The sequence below is a fragment of the Saccostrea cucullata genome, unplaced genomic scaffold (genome assembly GCF_032062105.1).
Source record: "Saccostrea cucullata isolate Sc308-1 unplaced genomic scaffold, CSIRO_AGI_Scuc_v1 ctg640, whole genome shotgun sequence".
NCBI lineage: Eukaryota > Metazoa > Mollusca > Bivalvia > Ostreida > Ostreidae > Saccostrea > Saccostrea cuccullata.
In genome coordinates this window covers 180564-199615 of record NW_026925288.1, presented here as the reverse complement: position 1 = coordinate 199615, position 19052 = coordinate 180564, and the positions used below count along the sequence as shown (strand labels likewise).

Below are 19052 nucleotides of genomic sequence, written 5' to 3'. Positions count from 1 at the left end.
GTTAAATATCCATTCTTTTAAATGGATAACTAATAATAACTTACTTTGCCACTTTTAGATCCCCGATGTATTTTCCATTGACTTTTCTGGTTTCTATGACAAAGCTATCATCACTGACAGTGTATGTCAGCTCAGCATTAGACCCGGAGTCTTTGTCTGTTGCTGTCACTGTCCAAATATAATCATTTGTCATTTAACACCATTCACGATGGTCAACCACTAATCTATTTTTTCTTTTTTCCAAAATTAGGTATCTTCATTAAAATAAATACATTTTTGTGAAGAATTTTACCTGAAAACAGGACTGCGTTGACAGGTGTGCCTTCACTTGTGACATTGGTATAAGTAGATAATTCAAACACTGGAGCATTGTCATTGTCGTCTTCGAGGTGAACAATCAACTGAAAAGATAAAGGTCTTAATATTTATTATAAAGTTTTCAGAAATGCAATAGAACAGGCATAAGAAATACATGCATATGAATATGCATTGAAATTGTATTGCATATGTGCATTGGGTACTTCTGTGACAAAGACATTCTGTCACTCAATGTTTTCTTTAAAAAAAAATTGAAGTAAGTTAAGAGAATTTTTAATGAAGAAAAGGAACTATGAATTTACATAACAGAATTTTCTAGAGTTTGTTCAAAATTGTCATTTTTAATAATACTTCGGAAAATCCATGCATCTCATACAATTAATTCAAAATCTATGCCTTTTTTTTCTTCTGATATAACTGTTAAACTATTAAAATATACAGTCATATCCATGTTCATATAAAGTAAGTAATACCCACTGAGATCTTACCTGGGTGGCATTACTGAGCCCTGTGGACTTTTCGGTGCCTATAAGTTTGAGGGTGTAAGTGTGAGGTGAAGTCTCGTAGTCCAGGCTCTGTAAGGCCTCGATCTCCCCTTCAGAGTTGATGGAGAATACAGAGCTGATGTAGCCAGAGTTGTCTGTAAGCTGGTATTCCACAGCCCCCTTGTCAGACTTAGACTGGAAAGCCTTGGCTTGGACAATCAGAGTCGTTCCTTCTGACTGCAACCTACAGATTATAAAAGTTAGCATTATTTAATATTACTCACGTTCAATGCTTTCAAATGGTTTCATTTCGTTATTCTGCACCAAGTTACTTTTTTTTTTTCATCAAGATCATAGACACCTCATTTAATGCTTTATACCCCATACATGATTTTTATCAAATGTTATTTTTCACTTCAAAAACTTGAAAAGAAATCAAGTAAAAATTCCTATGCCAATTTAGTTTCCTTTTTATTGAATATGATTTCCTATCAGATTGTTAAGACAAATTCAGCTATACAGGTTGCCAATGAATTTAATGTCTGATAGTTTTATCAAAAATAGCAGCAGCAGCACTCACAAGATTCTTTAATCATAATGTGTTAACCTTTAGTAAGACAGCTCAGCATTATAATTATACCAAGGGAGCTAAAGACAAGAGATATGGAGAGAGATGTGCCTGAAATACACTAACACCCAAAAGATAAGTGCTTATACATATATATGCATATAAATTGCATCTCTTGCAGAAAGGATCAAGTTTTTCACAACATGACTTAAGAGTGTACATTGAAATGCTATAAAATGACACTTTATAGGTGTTATGTAACATTTCCAATCAAAGCTATATAAAATCTGCTTCACTTGCTGATATTTTGGCAAGTTTTCTGCATCCTACACAGGGAGAGTTTATATTTATAGAACAATGAGTTTTTTCCCAGCCCAATTTACACAGAGTGCAGCTGTATTTACCATGATACCATCATCTGCTCTGGAACTGTTGAAATGTTGAAATATCTAGATCACACTTTTTCTCGCCAATGCTATACAAAAACATGAATACATACACAAATGCTTAGCACTTTTCAGGGTCTTAGTTTGGATTTATTTCAAATGTTCACAAAAAAAACAAAAAAAAAAAAACCAATTCACAGCAATTCAATTTTCTTTCAATCTAAATCTAATCTAAATCTAAATCTAATTTCAAAACATAATTCCAAACTGATCGAAATTGTTGCATGTCGAGATAATTTAAAGAAAATTGATTTGATGTTTATCAGTATTAAAAAAAGATCCACTGAGAGAGCCCAGAACTGACTGAACAAGGAAATCAAGGACAGAATGTTACACAGAACAAATTGGCACAGAAATGATTATTGGAAAAAATATACCACCCACATATTCCCACTGGGATGTTTCTGTATTTAAGGCAGTTGTCAAATTACTCTTTAACTGGAAATTAAATCCTCTCTCCTGAAAGATCTCCAGCAATCTTCAGATGACAGAAATGTCAGGCCTTCCTGATAACTCAACAAATTTAGGGTCTTTTCCTGACTTTGTAAATCACAATTTAAAACTAGTGACTCAGCTTCAATTGCTGCCCCTGATAAATCAGCTGATACCTTTTTTGCCTAAGAGAAGTGTTTTAGAAATTAGACTTGCTAAAATGGTATCCTGTATTATGTTTTGCATTTTTCTGAAACATGAAAATTTTATAAATAGTCGTGCATACACATGATCTCTTAAACCCTCAAATCGTTCTAGCATTATCTGAGGAAAGCATCTTTTAACAAGTTCAACATACAGACTGGACATTTTTCTGGCAAAAATTCATACTTTACTTCAAAATGTTCTATAGACACAATTTATCCAAAAATCTCATTTTTATATTCATTTTGCTATGCTCTAGCTTTCATTCTGCCAACCTGTTATTTTAACATCTTGTTGTTTATTAATTTTCAAATGAAAATACTTTAAATGTTGTTTTCATACAGTAATATCACTTTGTGGATTCATATAGATCATTTCCATGACAATTCCCAAGAAGTGATAATATACCGAGTTATCAATTCATTTATTGTATACACTTAATATTGTCCTTTATATGAAAATTGTGATTGAAATAAATTATCTACTCTTTATTATCAGTTATCTCTACATGTATTCTGTAGCCTGCATGTCTCAGATACAATAATGAACAAAAAGAAAAACCAACAATTTCTTATCAGAAAACTCCAACGACTTGTCCTTGTGAGACGAACCACATGGAGGAAAAGATCAGTCATTATCTAAAGTATTCGGTCACAGAATCTCATTCCAGTGTCTGTACCATTCAGAATAGCACCAATCTGACCTAACCCAGGTTGATAAAGGGTATGACTGTTACCCCATAAAACAAGTTGTTAGAACTGTTGAAATGGCATTTCCTTCTCTTTTTTAATTGGGCAACTTCTCTAGAACTGCCTTTTTGTAATCACAGGAGACACATAAAAAATGTTTTAAAAAAAGATACTAAATAGAGTTTGCAGCTTCAAATACTATCAAGATTGGGCTATAAAGAACACTTCAGAGAGTCAATTGAAATGCAGCACAACACAATCTAATTACAAGAACAAAATTGTTTCAAGGCATGCAAGTCCATACTGCATACAGAGCAATCTAAAATGTCATTTTGTCCACACTAAATACCCCGATAATGAAGAAAATATTTTATTCCATGCACATCTAACTAATCCTCAACCTTCTCACTTACTTGTATCCCGGTTGATTGTTTTCGGTGATAAAGGCCACATAAGGTTTGTAAAAGCTGTAGAACTGTGGGGGCCTGGAGCCCACCAACACGCGTACAACTTCAAAGTTAGACTTCTGTATGTCGGGGGCCCCCAGGTCCTGAGCAGAGACCACCAGTTCATACTCCTGACCCGGTATGAACTGTCCATTCCCATTAACTGTCGTCACTATGCGACCTAGTCGACCAATGCCCCTGTCTATGTGCTCTATTGTGAATTTCCCTTCTCCACCTAAAAATTTTTTTTTTAAATTCACATGACCATAACCATGATAACCATATATTTACTTTAAATAATAAAAAAAAAGATAAAAATTTATATATTGTACATAATATAAATATATACCGTATATCCGTTTTTTTTTTTTGCGTATTGAAAATTTTGTGAAAAAGGGATAGGATATTACATTTTTTATTCTGCGTAAGTTATTTTTTATGATTGAAGATTTTTTTGTTTAAAGTGGTAATGTTTTATGTCACATTATAGCTGACATAATTTCTGCGTGTTCTATATTTTGCGAATGAAAAATGATCGCAAAAAAGCGAAAAAAAGAATATCGTGTAAAAAAACCGCATATACGGTATGCTGCTATCATGAGTCTTAGATATACTTCTTTTTCCTTTAAACTGATCTGTTGATTAAAAAGCATGCTATTGCAATCCTTTTGTTATTTCTATAGAGCATTTCCTAAATTATCATTAATTTTCACTCAAATTCATCAACAACTATGCTTTTACCAGACACCAGATTATACTGTATATCAGAGTTTGTATCAGGATCTGTTGCTAGGAGTTCGTATACTAGTTCTCCTATTCTGGGATTGACAGCTACTGTGGCTAGGAATGGGTGAGGCTGGTTTACAAATCTTGGCTTCTCATCATTTACATCTGTCACATTCAAATGTACAGTCCAAATCTGGTAATCTGAAAAAGCAGAAAGACAACAAAATATAAAATGATTTACCACACATCTTGAGCAGATCAAGATTTTTAATACAATAAGTACTGTAATATCACATTTTTGTGGGGTCAAATTTTCCAGGTTTGTGGGAAAAATATTGGTTTGTGGAGATGACATTTCGTGGTTGAAAAATATTTAGTAGCAATGCATATGAAATTTTACATTTCGTGGTGTTCATAAACTCATGGGTCTCTCAGTTAACTTCAAAGCGCCAGAAATTAAATGCCTTTAAAAACTTATAAGTCTAATGATTTCAAAAATAAAAATATATATAAAATACATTTTATTTATGCAAAATTTCCTTTTGCATTAATTGCAATTCAAGTTACAACAAAAACATTTGGAGCTCTTTATTCCTTAATCTTCCCTCATTTTGATCAAATATCATTCCAACATTGGAATTCTTTTGATTTCAACCTTACAAGACCAAATACTTATACACACACACATTTACAACACCCTCTTTGTCAAGGTTTAATCTTCATAAGAAAACAAATGATATTCGCCAATCAACACAACAGCATCTCTCAGATGGGGATTTCAATTATTTCGTGCCATTACACTCTTCAAAGGCATCCAACAGTATCATATTTAACATTACATCACTGGCTCTATTATCGCTGTAATATTGATGTTTGTGATATAATTGCTATCATTATTTGGGTGCATCAAAATGTGTCTGGCTGCAGCAGAACTCTTTGCTTTAGATCAATACATCAAGGGCTGATAGTAGTTGTTCCAGACCATCAATCTTTGTGAGTCTTCCTGATCGATAAACAGCAGCACACAAGTTGTGAGCAAATTTTTTTTCTGTGTGCGAGATCACGAAAAAATGGCACTTGATGCTGTTTATCCTTTATCAAAAGGAACATCATTTGAAAGGAGCTTTCCCCCTTCTTAAACTTATCGAAAAGACTTCAAATAAGGACTTCTCTCTTTTTGAATCATCAAATTACAAACATACAGCATTAAAAAAATGATTTTTTTTTAAATTATATTTTATGTGAAGTATAAGTTTCTAAATTGTATTTTCTTTTTGCTAAGGTTAAGATATTACTTAACAGAACTCTCTCAGGGTGGAAGTAGTTCAAGTAGGAAACCTCTAGATCTGTTAGCAATAGAATGCACACCATCACTGTAAATTTTTATAGGAAATAGTAGAAAGAAATTCAGGTGAAATATAAATTTATTCCCCCTCCCCAAGAATTTGATAAAGGCCATGGACTTTTTCCTCTCGATTTCAACTAAAAAATCTTGCACATCCTTTATTTATTTTTTTGGCTTCACATGTTCATTTGCTTTTCTATCCCCCTGAGATGTGTGCATGTCAGTATTGATTTGGGTGGCCCTCCAGAAGAGTTCCACATCTTTGCTGTCATGACCACCAAGTTTGTTGTCTTGTCATTTCCAGATAAATTAAGGTAACTCTCCATTGACTCAGACACAATCGATCAAGATGCTCTACAACTGGCGAACATGTTCTTTTGTCCCAATTCATTTCATGTTCTTTCATCTCCAGTTTTTCTTCCCTTTGAGTTATAGGAAGTTAATGGGTTGGAGAAAACCAATCTCGCTTTCATAAAATATGCATTATTTAGTTTTCCTTAATTAAAGAGTGCCCATTGATCATCTTTTTAATAATCTTGTATGTGTATCCTCAATTTTATACAATGTAGTAAAATCAAAATTGAGAATCCTAAGATCCTCAGAAAGGGTACATTACTATAACTGTAAAAATTATTACATTTAAATATATAGCTACTTTTATACTAGTTAAAAATAATTATCTTTTTCTGTACTTTTTAAAATTCACAAAATTATTAGAACAGACTTTTAGTTTTTATGTGCCTTCAAAACAGGGAATATGGCTTTACCCTTTAATATATATGTAAAAGAAAAGGAACACATTTATGATTTGACCAGGAACTAAATTCAGGCCCCTGGATCACTAGTAAGGTACTTTAACCATTAAGCTACCCAGGCAGGCATCCACACCACTACACAAGTGTTATTTTTGTTCAGACGCTTTTGAAAGCCATCAAGTAAATTTTGATTTCATGCTTCTAAATTCTATTGATTTTCATCATACAGGAGTCCAACTGCTAATGCATTTATTCCTTGAGGGTATAACTAACTCATTACTGGACTAACTGCCTTGATGCCCAAGCTCGCACAGATTTTATTTATCCCCCAATAAGTGTTACAGAGAATGCTATAGGAATGACATTGGGAACGTGATGGATCACCAAAGACCTGTTCCAGTCAGAGTCTCTTGTGCAAAATGCAGACCTCAAAATCTAATTACCAGAAGAATTAGAACTTCATCATAAGGGTGCCCATTACAATACATCAAATCAATTATCAAAGCATGTTGGGGGAAAATCTCTCCTAGACCATAGGATGAAATGGGAGACTAGATTTAATAAACACAAGGCTCCCTATAAATACAGCTTCTTTGATCCGTGATTCATCTTCTTATTACAATCAGGTGGTAGTGCTTCTTGTATCTAATAGCAAGATTAACAACTACAGCAATACTCTGAATTTCCAGCTAATTTTCTGTAATCTGATGCTAATGATTCATAACTTTTCATTTTTATTAACAAAAAACATGATCGATTGTAAAGTAAGAGCTTTCAATAAACGGATTTAAAAGTCACTGAAATACATCATCAAAGCACCTTTTGGCATTTGTAAAATTAAATGGACACATGTATGCTTTACAACACGATTTTTTACATCTTGCCTATAATCCATCAATATTATTCTAGGTTTATTACCACATAGAACATCATGTAATATGTTTGTTTTAACACACATTAGAGTGAGTAAAGTCTTAGCAGGACAGTCACAAGGAGATACTAGAATAACTGAATTAGACCACTACCCAAAACAAAAATATTAGCACAGCATGTACTAGCACCAGAATTAAAGGGCCAGAGCAGGTACATTTTGTTTGTGTGCACCAAGTGAAAGATCAGAATAACAAGGTATCAGTCAAGTCAATACAAACTTAGATCAGCAAAATAAACAAAGTCTACAGACAGTGACCATTAGTAATAGGAAGAAATCAGGTAAAAGACTACCTTTCACCTGGTCTTGGTCAAGTTGACATATGCATGGAATCTTAACAACAGAAAGCTTTCTACCTAATAATTAAAGAAGTCATAAATGTCTGAGGGGTGTGCATGCAAACAAAATAAACCATTCTCCTTAAATTTCTGTGGCATGTATAGAATTTTTTTTCAGTTTCCAAACAAATGAACAGAAAATGCTCATTTCCATCAACAGATTTGTGATGAGGGTGAATTTCACGCCTCATAAATCACTGCAGTGTTTATGGCACATGGCACTAGCACCCCTGACAATTATGGCCCCTATCTAACAGCTGTAATTGCTCTCTATGACCCTGGGTGACCTGGAACTGCTCTTTAGATACCCTGCTTAGTCTAGACTGGCACCAACCATAAACATTATCAATCTTTGTTAGGGTTAATTTATACTGCATTTTTCACAAAGTCACGAAGTGTCACCATTTGAAATCGACTCTAAAATAATTCAGTTTTTTCCAAAGTTCCAAAATCGGGAGTCATATATTCCATAAAATTTCAATTTCATCAAACAGCTTGTAGGTTGACCATGGTTTCACTTTGTTTCCCAAATTCTAATTTAATTATTTTGTTTTCTCCTATATCGACAGATTTTTAATTCATTTATGATTAACAGAACAAAAGTTGAAAATTGAGCAAAATGAATGACTGATTGTCCATAAACATGCAATCTTTTCATCCCGCAAAATTCATCCTTGCCAATATTATAATGGGTGAACTGCAATACCCTCAACAAGAGATACTGTAAAGAAATATGACTCAGTCCAATGTTATGCAATGTAAAAATTAGCATGCCACATGTCTGATTTACAGATAAAACCCCAATAAAGTTCTGATGATCAGAAAGGGTGTGCATGATCTACGTTTAACAAAACTATTTACATCCTGCACAAGAAGAATATTTTACTGAAACTATTATGATCATGACATTGAATTGATAACACCATCAGACGTTTGCTTATTAATGCATCAATTTTGAATAGTTGTATTGTCCAGTATAAAGTCATAAAATGTTTCCCACTTCTGGTCAAAGCAAGCATTTGTAAAACTTACTGTTAACACCAACTTTAAAAACCCTCTTTGTGACAAGTTACAGAGAAAATTACAAAGAGTGTCAATCTCTTACAAACAGCTAAGACAGGGTGATACTAATTATGGGTCTTTGCCCACCCCTTAGGCGCTGTGCTACTTTTACTAGCTTTCTTCTGGCTTTGTTGGGGGCCTATATAATCCAATTATTAGGATCAACTTCAGCAAGACTTGGGATTTCAAAGATAGATTGGGGGAATTGTCAGTGGAAAATGAATGGAAATGTCTGACAAATGCCACAATTAGTCTTTGTGCCTCTTATTCAGGAATTCTCTCTCTCTCTCTCCCCACAAACCAAGACATTTTAGTAAAAATTTTGAAATTCTTTTCATTAAATTCTCATATATATAAACATGTATCTTTAAGTTTATCATATTTTATAAATATACATATACATATATTATCGGTATATTTTTTTTTAAGAGATCTATCTATCTGACAAGAAAACCAAAGGATATCAGTTTCATAGCCACACAATATCTCCTAAATAGTTTAAGCAGCTGCCACTTTATATACATGTATCAATTAGTATGGAATGGGGATAGGTTAATTATCCTCATTAAAATTTGTTCAGCATATTAAGCATGATATAGACCTCTCATCCATGTAATAGATACTGGGCATCAGAGATATAATGCCATCAGAGATAAAGCACAGTAAGTGCAGCATTAGTTCAAGCAGTACTGACAATGATGAATGACTCAGTTTTAAAACATACGCTTTATAAGACAGGATCATTAAAGTTCTTAAAAAAAAACAATTGAAAGTTTTTTATAAAAATGAATTTAAAGCAAAAAATGATTTTAAAAAAAAATGAAAAGTTATCATTGCCTGTTGTTTATAAAAAGGTCTGAATTCTGTTCAAATTAAAAAAAAAACAACAACAAGATGTTAAAAATTGGTAAAAATTGTGTTTTAAACTCCTCGGTCACAATATTTCTTCACTTAGAACTTTTCGAACAACCCTTGTAGATGTGAAACTGTACATCAAACAGCAGAAAGTTATATGTTGTTCTTCAGGTTATAGAGACTATAAACTTGAAGAACATGATGTCTTAAGGTCAGCATCAAACAACAGTTACCCCAGTGGCCTGCATGTATAGAGAAACATTCAACATCTGTTGGTAGAATAATAAATCAACTCCTCTTTAGATGAAACCACACTTAACTAGAGCTGGGTATCGCGGCTGAAAAATCGTATCGCGATATATTGCAATATTATATTTTGTATTGCAATATATCACAATATAAAGTTTTTAATAAATTTTGCTTTTCATCAATGTTAAAAGAAAACAAAAACTCAAATTCCATGTATTCTCGAGTTGATATTACAACTGCCTGATCGCGTTGTGTGTACGCAAGTGGCAAGCTAATTTTTTTGGCACAACTTTAAGAATCAAAATGTAATATTCAGATTCTGCTTTAACATGAAGGGCTTTCATGTAACAGTTGTCGTCTTTTCATTTCTGATAGACATGTCTCTGGTTTCCGATCAAACTTCATCAGGGCTCGAGCTGTGATTCGCCATTGTCGCCAATTGCGAATTTTTTTCAAAAGTGGCGAAAAGAAATTCATAAGTGGCGAAAACGAATTTTTTTGATGTACAAAATTTGAGTAGTCCTGGTTAGCTCCTTTGTTTATTCAATGTACACAGATAAGTCCCTATGTTAATTTAATGCAGCAGAGGTGTGAAAACTGAAACCTACATGTAGGAAATCACGTCTCGCTTGAACGAACACAGCTGACTAGGTAACTGGCCTGGAGCAATAAAGGATTACAAAATTGCTTGAAATAATATAATTTGGATTAAACAAGGCGGTATAAAGTGTTATTAGGATATGAAGTTAGAAAATAAAAGATTTTTATCAACAAAATCTGGATCTATGCAGATCGTTTTTTAAAACCGAAAGTAGGGAAACATGACGAAAATTGTAAAGAATGGCTTCAAATTTTACCTGATTAAAATTGAAAAATGTGTACATTAATACACCATAAACTGACAAAGAGTGAAAAAGAAATTGGTTTGGAAACAGAATTATCTTTAATTAGTAAATTACACTGAATTATTTCCAATAACATGAGCTTGCATATTAAACCCTGGAGTATCCAAGTTGTTAAAATAAAGTCACTTTCAAACCTAATTTTCATTACTTTTTAATTACTTCTTTTCACAAATTGATTAATGAAATGATGAAAATTTCCATTTTTAAAAAATGTCATATTAATACTAGGTCTTCATCCCCCCCCCCCCGGCGAAAAAAAAAAAAAAAACAAGAGAACATTTTCTGTCAAGAGTTGATTGATATCAATTCAATATCAAATTTATTGTATAATTCAAACATAAGTTTTTTTTAAAATGGATACTACCATTATTAAAGCTTTAAACATAACAAATTTAAAACAATGTCTGTGTCAGATAAACATAATTAAAAAAAGGACTAACATAAAGTGCATTGCATTGTCGAGAAATCAGATGTAAGTATGCCTTTCCTTTTGTCGCTAAAAGTGGCGAAAAATATTTTCGGTCCAGTGGGAGCCCTGCTTCATGCTGCTTGCCGCCATATTTTACCTTGAAAGGGGCAAATAACTCTTTTTGTAACAATTTATAGGATATCGAACCCGAACCGGTATTCACAAAATAATACCGCGATACGTATTGTGAAGAACAAAATCGGGATACACCGGTTAACCGGTAATATCGCACAGCACTACACTTAACCAACTTACACATATCAACTTCAAACCTAGTTCCCTATCTACATAACAATTTCAAATCATTCAATAAATGAGCTAAAAATCTAGTGATGTATCGATTAAAATTGATTATTGAATGGAAATGGCCTCTGATTCCAGATAACCGACTGATAATTGATTAATCAAAATATTGGTAAAAAGCAAATTATTTCTTTGATTTTTTGTTCATTCCTCTTAAAATTTAATTAAATCCTAAATAATTATCTAATAAATGAATCCAATGATACAAAAAATGTGTTCTAAAAATCACTCCAGAAATTTTAACTTGTGTATTCTTCATTCAAAAATGAACAAATTTAATGCTTAAAATCAATCGATGAATAATCGATCATAGTGCATCCGATTATTCCGATAATCAAATTATGAAAAGAATTCTGATTTCCCATCACTATAAAAATCTAATACAGGTGTAGTTGATGTTTACCTTTGAAAACTGGATTATGACAAGCATATATAACATGTACAAATTGAGAGTTTCAACTACTTTCAGGATCGTCCCAAAGATTGAAATAGTAGGGGGCCTTTAAAATACAGGAGCTGGAGTTTTGGGTTTCTCCCCCAGCTAAGGGCTGAGGGGAAATACCAGTATAGTTAGAGGGTTACTTCATTACAGGTGCAAATACCCCAGCCCCTGGGTCTTAGCAACAACCCTACATTAATCTAATGTAAAGATACAAACCTTGGGATAGGGAGGAGGTGATGTTGAAGCGGACTGTCACATTTCTGTGTTGGGGATTCTCATAATCTAGGATGCGGCCACTCTTCAGGTAGACATTCCCCCTCGTGTCCACCTGAAAAGCCTGAATAGAGTCGTAGAGAATGGAATAAAACTCCGTCCCTGGCGGTGCTGCTGGTACAGAGGCCACACTGAAGACAACAGTTCCAGCTGTTTGATTTTCTAGAACAACATAGGTTTTTTCCACTGTCATGAATTTTGCTTGACGTTTGGAAATTTGATGGAATGGTCTAAACTTTAGAGTACTTTGGAGGATGCGGATAGATACTAATGCATGTGATTGTTTTCCACTGGTATCTGTTGCATAGACTTTGAAGTTATAGCTTCCTGGACGTACTGCATTTGTAGTCAAATAACCTGAATTTGGATGAATGGCAAAGGCTGTTGTACCACTTAGACTGTAGATTATTTGATCTGCTAAATCTTGGTCAAATGCAGAAATTTTCAATACCTTGGTATTAGGTGCAAGTATACTATCTAGATAAATTGTACTTTTATAAATTTTCTGAGAAAATTTTGGAATGCAGTCATTGATATCAAGGACTTTGATTTTTAAAATGGTAGATGTGTATACAGAATCATTCAGCCAAGCCTTTAAAATGAAATTGTATTCACTCGCACTTTCACGATCTAGCTCAATTGTAGTCACAATTTTCACTTGAGAGATAGATGTGGAATCTGTTGTAATGTTCACTATGAATTTTTTATTTGAAGGTTGTAAAGTGTATTTCACTGCATGAAAATTTAGATGGATTTTTTCCTTCCATTTCACTTCTGAATCAGGTGGCAGATTTTCCTGAATCGTGCCATAAAAAGTCTGACTGGAAAATGCTTTTAGCTCCGATGAGGGACTTATGTTTAAATGTAAAGTGTCAATGAATGGATATTCATTGAAGTCATTTGATAGAAAGAGAGAAAATGATTTTCCAACATGTGAAAACAATTCCTTTTTCGTTGTTAATTTTCCATCCTCAGAGATATGGAAGAATGATTTGGCTAGCTTTCTATTGGTGTTGAATTCAGCATGGCTGGTGGAAAGCTTCGTTATGAATGTATTCACTGGGATTGTAAAGGGAATAACTATGGAACTCGAATCACCACACACACTAGGCCTATAATGTAGTATCATCATATGAAAAATCAAACATACACCTGTTCCCTGCCATCCCAAGGAAGCCATTATTCCTCTTTCGCCGTTTTTCACATCTGTAATAAAAGAAAATGCCGATTAATTAATTTTCCGTTTGTTTACATAGGCCTACACATGTATGTTCATTTCATAAACTGAGAAAGTACTCTCTGATCGATAAGCAGCAATCCACGGCGAGAATGTCGACATTGCAATTGTTACTGCTTTGCAATGCTAAAACGGAAGAATCTGATTCAATATAATCCAGCACATTCTCAGCATCTTCTAAATATAACAATCTAATAAATGTCCTAAAATCAAATTATCAATCAGGGCAAGTGAAATCACTCTCTTGCAAACTCGTGCTAACAGCACCAAACGACATCAAATATGCCGCAGCGAGATTTAAAGTTATTTTCAAGCAAAAGACAAGATAGACTTAAGCCATTTGATTATTTAAATATTTTCACAACTTAATACCGACCTTTAATCTGAAAATCACACTTAAATTAATCCATGGCTTCGTATCCTAATACCCCCATTTAAACCATGCTCAGGTGTCAAAACATTACTGCCATTATAACTTACTCCCTGGTATTCATTTTGAAGAGTGAAAACTAACAGCATATTAAAAGAACAAGACTTTTAAAATTAAATTTTTAACACATCGTTCCTTTTTAATATTTTATATAAAATATATACTTAATGTGCCTAATATCTTAATCATATTTGTTAAAATCTATTACTTGTTCGGAAAAGCCTTTGAATAGAACAGCCATTGTGGGCGGGATTTATGAACTGAAGCGGAACGAATTTCGGGCACGTTTGATTTACACTGTATTTTTTAAGCATGCGCGGATCTAGAGGGGGGGGGGGGGTTGGGAGGGGGGGTCAGGACCCCCCCCTGGAATTTACCAGGTTAAAAAATGTATATGCTAAAACAAGAAAAAAGTTACCATGGACCTCCCCTGGAAAATGCTGACCCCCCTCTGGTATACGCGAATATGTGAAATGGGTATGAAAAGTGAAAGATTTGAGGCATTAGAAGTCATAGATTACCCCCACCCCACCCCACCCAACCCCACCCCAGTTAAATAGGTTTTTCACATTTGGGCAAGTTTAGGTTTTTTGTTTTTTTTTTGTTTTGTTTGTTTTTTTTTTTTTGCTTGTCAAGAAATTTCTGGGATTGGATTTTTTTTTTTTTGACTGGGGTGGACCCCCCTGGAAAAAATTTCTGGATCCGCGCCTGTTAAGGATACTAAATCGGAACATTATAGCGGGCATTTTTGGAAAATATCACTTATGCAAGGCCAACCATTGAATATAAGCATAAATTTAACAGTTTCATTGAACAAAGTTTTTGCACGATCAATCTGCACGATCTGTAAGACTTGTTTCTTTGCAAATTTATGTTTTACATGTAAAGTAGAAACGACATTACGCGCGAATGGTGTGGGTGATATAGCTGCATTTGGCTGAAGACAATCGATCTTGACCATGTTGACTGTGGTAAAATTGGGTGAAATATATTATGGTAAATGATGCCATTATTATGATATCACCTTTCCACATGTTCAATGTGATAAGTTAAATTTCAAAGTCTATTTATCAAGAATTTTATTTTAATGTCAGATTTTCAAACAAATAACAATACAAAAGCGCCGTAGAGCTTTTGACCAACCAAGGAGTTAATCTGAGGAAAACTGAAGAAAAACAATGATTTCGAAATGGAGGTCAGGACATATAATCAGGGACCTATACACTAACTATACTAATAGTATATATATATGTCCCTGATATAATTCATTAATCATTAAATTGGAATTTCGTATAATTTCGATTTAAAAAAATACATACGTGCAACAGCCACATGACATCGCTTTTAAAAGGGGGTGGGGGTCAAATTTCAACTTACTTGAAAAATATGTGTCAAGCGGGAATGGTGATGCACATGTTACATAGGCGTCGGAACTGGAGGGGGCTAACGCCGCTAAGGGAGGGGGTCTTAACATGTTTCAGGTTTGGATAACGAAATTCCCCTATAGATTTATTTGCCTGTTCAGTTCTTTTCAGGTTTGACACCCCCCTCCTTGATTAACCACCTCCTACTTTTAATTACCTTCCAACGCTTATGTGTGAGGTATGTGTTATATTTTTTTCGTAACCCGCATTTCTTTCATACAAAAGAAGTAGGTGTGGATTTCATAAAAAGTAATGGGGGGGGGGACGGACCAGAGTCCCTTGCAAAAATTTGAATTTTATCCGAATATTAAAACATCTACTATATATTTATGATTCTTACATCCTGATTAAAACCAGCCCCCTTCTGAGCTCCTTTCAATCGTCAGGGTCCCTGACGAGTGAAAGGAGAAGGGGCTGGTTTTAATCAGACTGTGATTCCCATGCATTGAAATCTAACGCACCATTTTAAGAGGACCACAATGCAACGCGATATTTATTTCCCAAAATAAACATTGACAGTATATTGCGTGAGCCTCTGCGAGGTTGTAAGTACTGCGTGTAACAACGATGTTTGCGAAAGGAGGGTTTGGGCCGCTGGTCCAAACCCTCGTAGACCCTGGAAGTGGTTTATTTAACAATAACTTTTTAATGAAAAAATGGTTAATCAAAGGCAGGCTCTTTTTGGAAAACATTTTGAAGCGGAAAGTCAAAGGGTTGGAACACAGAGGACAGATCTTACAAAAATCCATCGAAATTAACAAAAATGTCTTCACACCTGTAGCAAAACCATCATCGGCGATAAAAAGATTTTCGAGTCGGTATGCTGTGGCAACTGTCGCACGTGAACTCCGAAATCGTGCAGGTAATATGCCAGTAATATATCTATATGTATATGCGTGTGTCACACTGACCAGCTGCTGACACTTCCGTCTTCTCAGCTTTTTGTAATTTGTAAATACATTTTATGTATAAATAATGTAATCAGATTTTATTACTGTACATGAAAGGATAACAAATAAAATGTTTTAGTTTTTGTTGATTAACTTCATTAGCTCACCTGAGCTGAAACCTAACTTCATTAGCTCACCTGAGCTGAAGCCTGAAATAAGCTTTTCTGATCACATTTTGTCTGTCGTCCGTCTGTCTGTTAACTTTTTACATTTTTTACTTCTTCTCCAAGAACCACTTAGCCAATTTTAACCAAACTTGCCACAAAGCATCAGTCCTAGGTGAATGACTGAATGGAAATGAAAATATCTTCAAATTATCTGCCCTCTTTCAAGTGGAGATAATTAAGAATTAGTGAAAATTGGTGATATCTTTTAAAACTCCTCTTCTCAAGAACCACAAACTTCGATGAAACCTTCTTTTCATAATGTAGACTCTTCTGTTCAAATTGTGACCCCCTAATGAAGGGTGGGGCCACAGTGGGCAGAATAGTTGTAAAGGAAAATATCTCCAAATTTTTTTCTTAAGAACAGCAAAGTCATTTGTTGTCACATTGATGTAGAAGTACTTGAGGTTGTGTAGATTTGAGTTTGTTTAAAAAATATGATGATGATGAACAACAGGGCCATATTGACTCAAGTGAGCGTTATGGCCCATGGGTCTCTTGTTATCAATGATCAACATATTTTACATTACTTTTACTTATTTGGTACAAGGATTTTTAATTACATGATCTTTATTTTTCAATTATACAGCAATGGACTTTTCAAGGAATCGCCGACCCATCTTCTCCTTTGTGGCTGCAATGCTGTCAACAGCTGCTGTCAAAGAAGATGATGAAGTCACAAGCTCTATTAGAAATGTATTCTCCATGAAAACAAATCCGTCATCCCAAGAGGAGAATGATTTTTCTGCTGCAACATTCAGAGACTTCCAAATAGGACAGTTGATTGGGCAAGGTTGTAATTCCGCTGTGTATGAAGCAAGATTCAAGAATGAAGAGATGAGAAGCTACATACCTGATGAGTATTCCTACACAACAGATGAAACAGAGGCGTCAACAGACACAGAATCAAGTTTCGAAGTCATAAATGAGTCTGATGATGACATTGAAATTATACCTGAGGAATCCAATTTTCGTTTAGAGGGAAACAATCCAGATATTTCTACTACTACTACTACTACTACTTATAGTGAAGAATCTGATGAGACACCACTTCTTCAGACAGAGGTAGAGTATGGCCTGGCCATTAAGATGATGTTCAATTATGATTTGGAATCCAATGCTGATGTCATATTTAGGGGAATGATGAAGGAAATGATCCCTGCAAGGTTTTTGCTACAACAGGAGGAAAAGTCTATTTGGCTGACCAGAAATCGAGTGAAACTCAAAAGTCTTCCTCCTCACCCAAACATTGTGGACATGCAAGGCATCTTCATTGACGATGTTCCAAAGATCGAGAGTGATGATTTAAGGTATCCCGCTGCCCTTCCAACCAGGTTAAATCCAGACAGCGGACTTGGGAGAAACAAAACTCTCTTCTTGGTGATGAAGAAATATGACATGACTTTGAAGAGCTTCCTTTCAGAAAATGATGTCAACTTGAATACTAGATGCTCTCTGCTAGCCCAGTTATTGGAAGGAATTGCACACATGACAGAACATGGCATAGCACATAGAGACTTGAAAAGCGATAACATTCTGGTAGATGTCTCGAGTGGGTATCCACAATTGGTGATAAGTGACTTTGGTTGTTGTTTAGCTGAACCTGATTATGGACTAATGATCCCATACAACACCAGTAACATTGACAAAGGGGGGAATGCTGCGTTAATGTCCCCTGAGATAGCAGCAATGGAACCTGGCCGGAATGCTTGGCTTGACTACAGAAAGTCAGATATTTGGACTGCTGGAACTTTAGTCTATGAGATATTTGGGGAGGAAAATCCTTTCTACAAAGGCCCTTTCAATAGTAGTTCATACGCAGAGGAAAGCTTACCACCTCTTCCAGTGGCAGTACCAAAACCAATAGTAAAGCTGACAAAGCAGTTACTGAAGAAGGATCCTAATCTTAGACCGAGTCCGAAAGTTGCTGCAGATATTGTACAGATGTGTATTTTATTCCCAGAATGGCTGAACCAGAATGAATCTCCACCATTGGAGATGATAAAGGTTTCGGTTGTTTGGTTGGCCGCTACCCATTTACTGAAAAGAGATGCCAAAAAGGATAACTCTACCAAAAGCTTTCTCAAGAGAATTGACTTTACATCTATTTCGAACTCTCTAGCTTGGTATCATTCTCTGTGAACCAGATCCACTTATAATATTCAGATCCCTTGCTGTTTGTTTTAACAACTCTTGATTAAGTTTTTTCACTAATAAACAACTGAAAATTGATTTTTATCTAAAAGTTTACTGTTAATCCCTACAAGCTGCTGGGGTCAATTTGATCAAATATGAATCTGCACAATTTCAAGATGCTTGCATAGATACTAGTTTTGAAATTACTAATAATGGAAAAGTGGTTTTTGAGATGTATACCATTTTTAGCTTGGCTGAATTTCATTCTGGAATTTTTCAGAATATTCAACTTTTCATTTCCAACATTTTTAGGTCACCTGAGTAAACTCAGGTGACCTATTGCTATCCGTTTTCGTCCGTCGTCGTGCGTTGTGCGTCGTGCGTTAACATTTGAACATTTTCAGCTTCTTCTCTGAAACCACTGAACCAATTTCAACCAAATATGGCCTAAAGCATCTATGGCTGAAGGG

At 34.6% G+C, this 19052-nt stretch overlaps 2 protein-coding genes across 2 annotated transcripts in view; one reads left to right on the top strand and one right to left on the bottom strand.

The window, feature by feature from the left end:
* The window catches only part of LOC134268521 (putative neural-cadherin 2), a 33481-nt gene extending 19489 nt beyond the window's left edge, over window positions 1–13992 (bottom strand). Inside the window, 7 exon segments of the mRNA XM_062750785.1 lie at window positions 45–168; window positions 293–401; window positions 807–1047; window positions 3556–3823; window positions 4330–4515; window positions 12185–13447; window positions 13855–13992. Of these exon segments, the coding sequence (XP_062606769.1) occupies window positions 45–168; window positions 293–401; window positions 807–1047; window positions 3556–3823; window positions 4330–4515; window positions 12185–13421 (2165 nt within the window). The 5' untranslated portion in view covers window positions 13422–13447; window positions 13855–13992.
* Window positions 13993–15823: 1831 nt separating this feature from the next.
* LOC134268525 (serine/threonine-protein kinase Pink1, mitochondrial-like) lies at window positions 15824–18678 on the top strand. The gene is made up of 2 exons (XM_062750791.1): window positions 15824–16194; window positions 17036–18678. Exons 1-2 carry the CDS (start codon window positions 15900–15902, stop codon window positions 18586–18588), a joined length of 1848 nt encoding a protein of 615 aa, XP_062606775.1. The 5' UTR covers window positions 15824–15899; the 3' UTR covers window positions 18589–18678.
* Window positions 18679–19052: the final 374 nt, after the last annotated feature.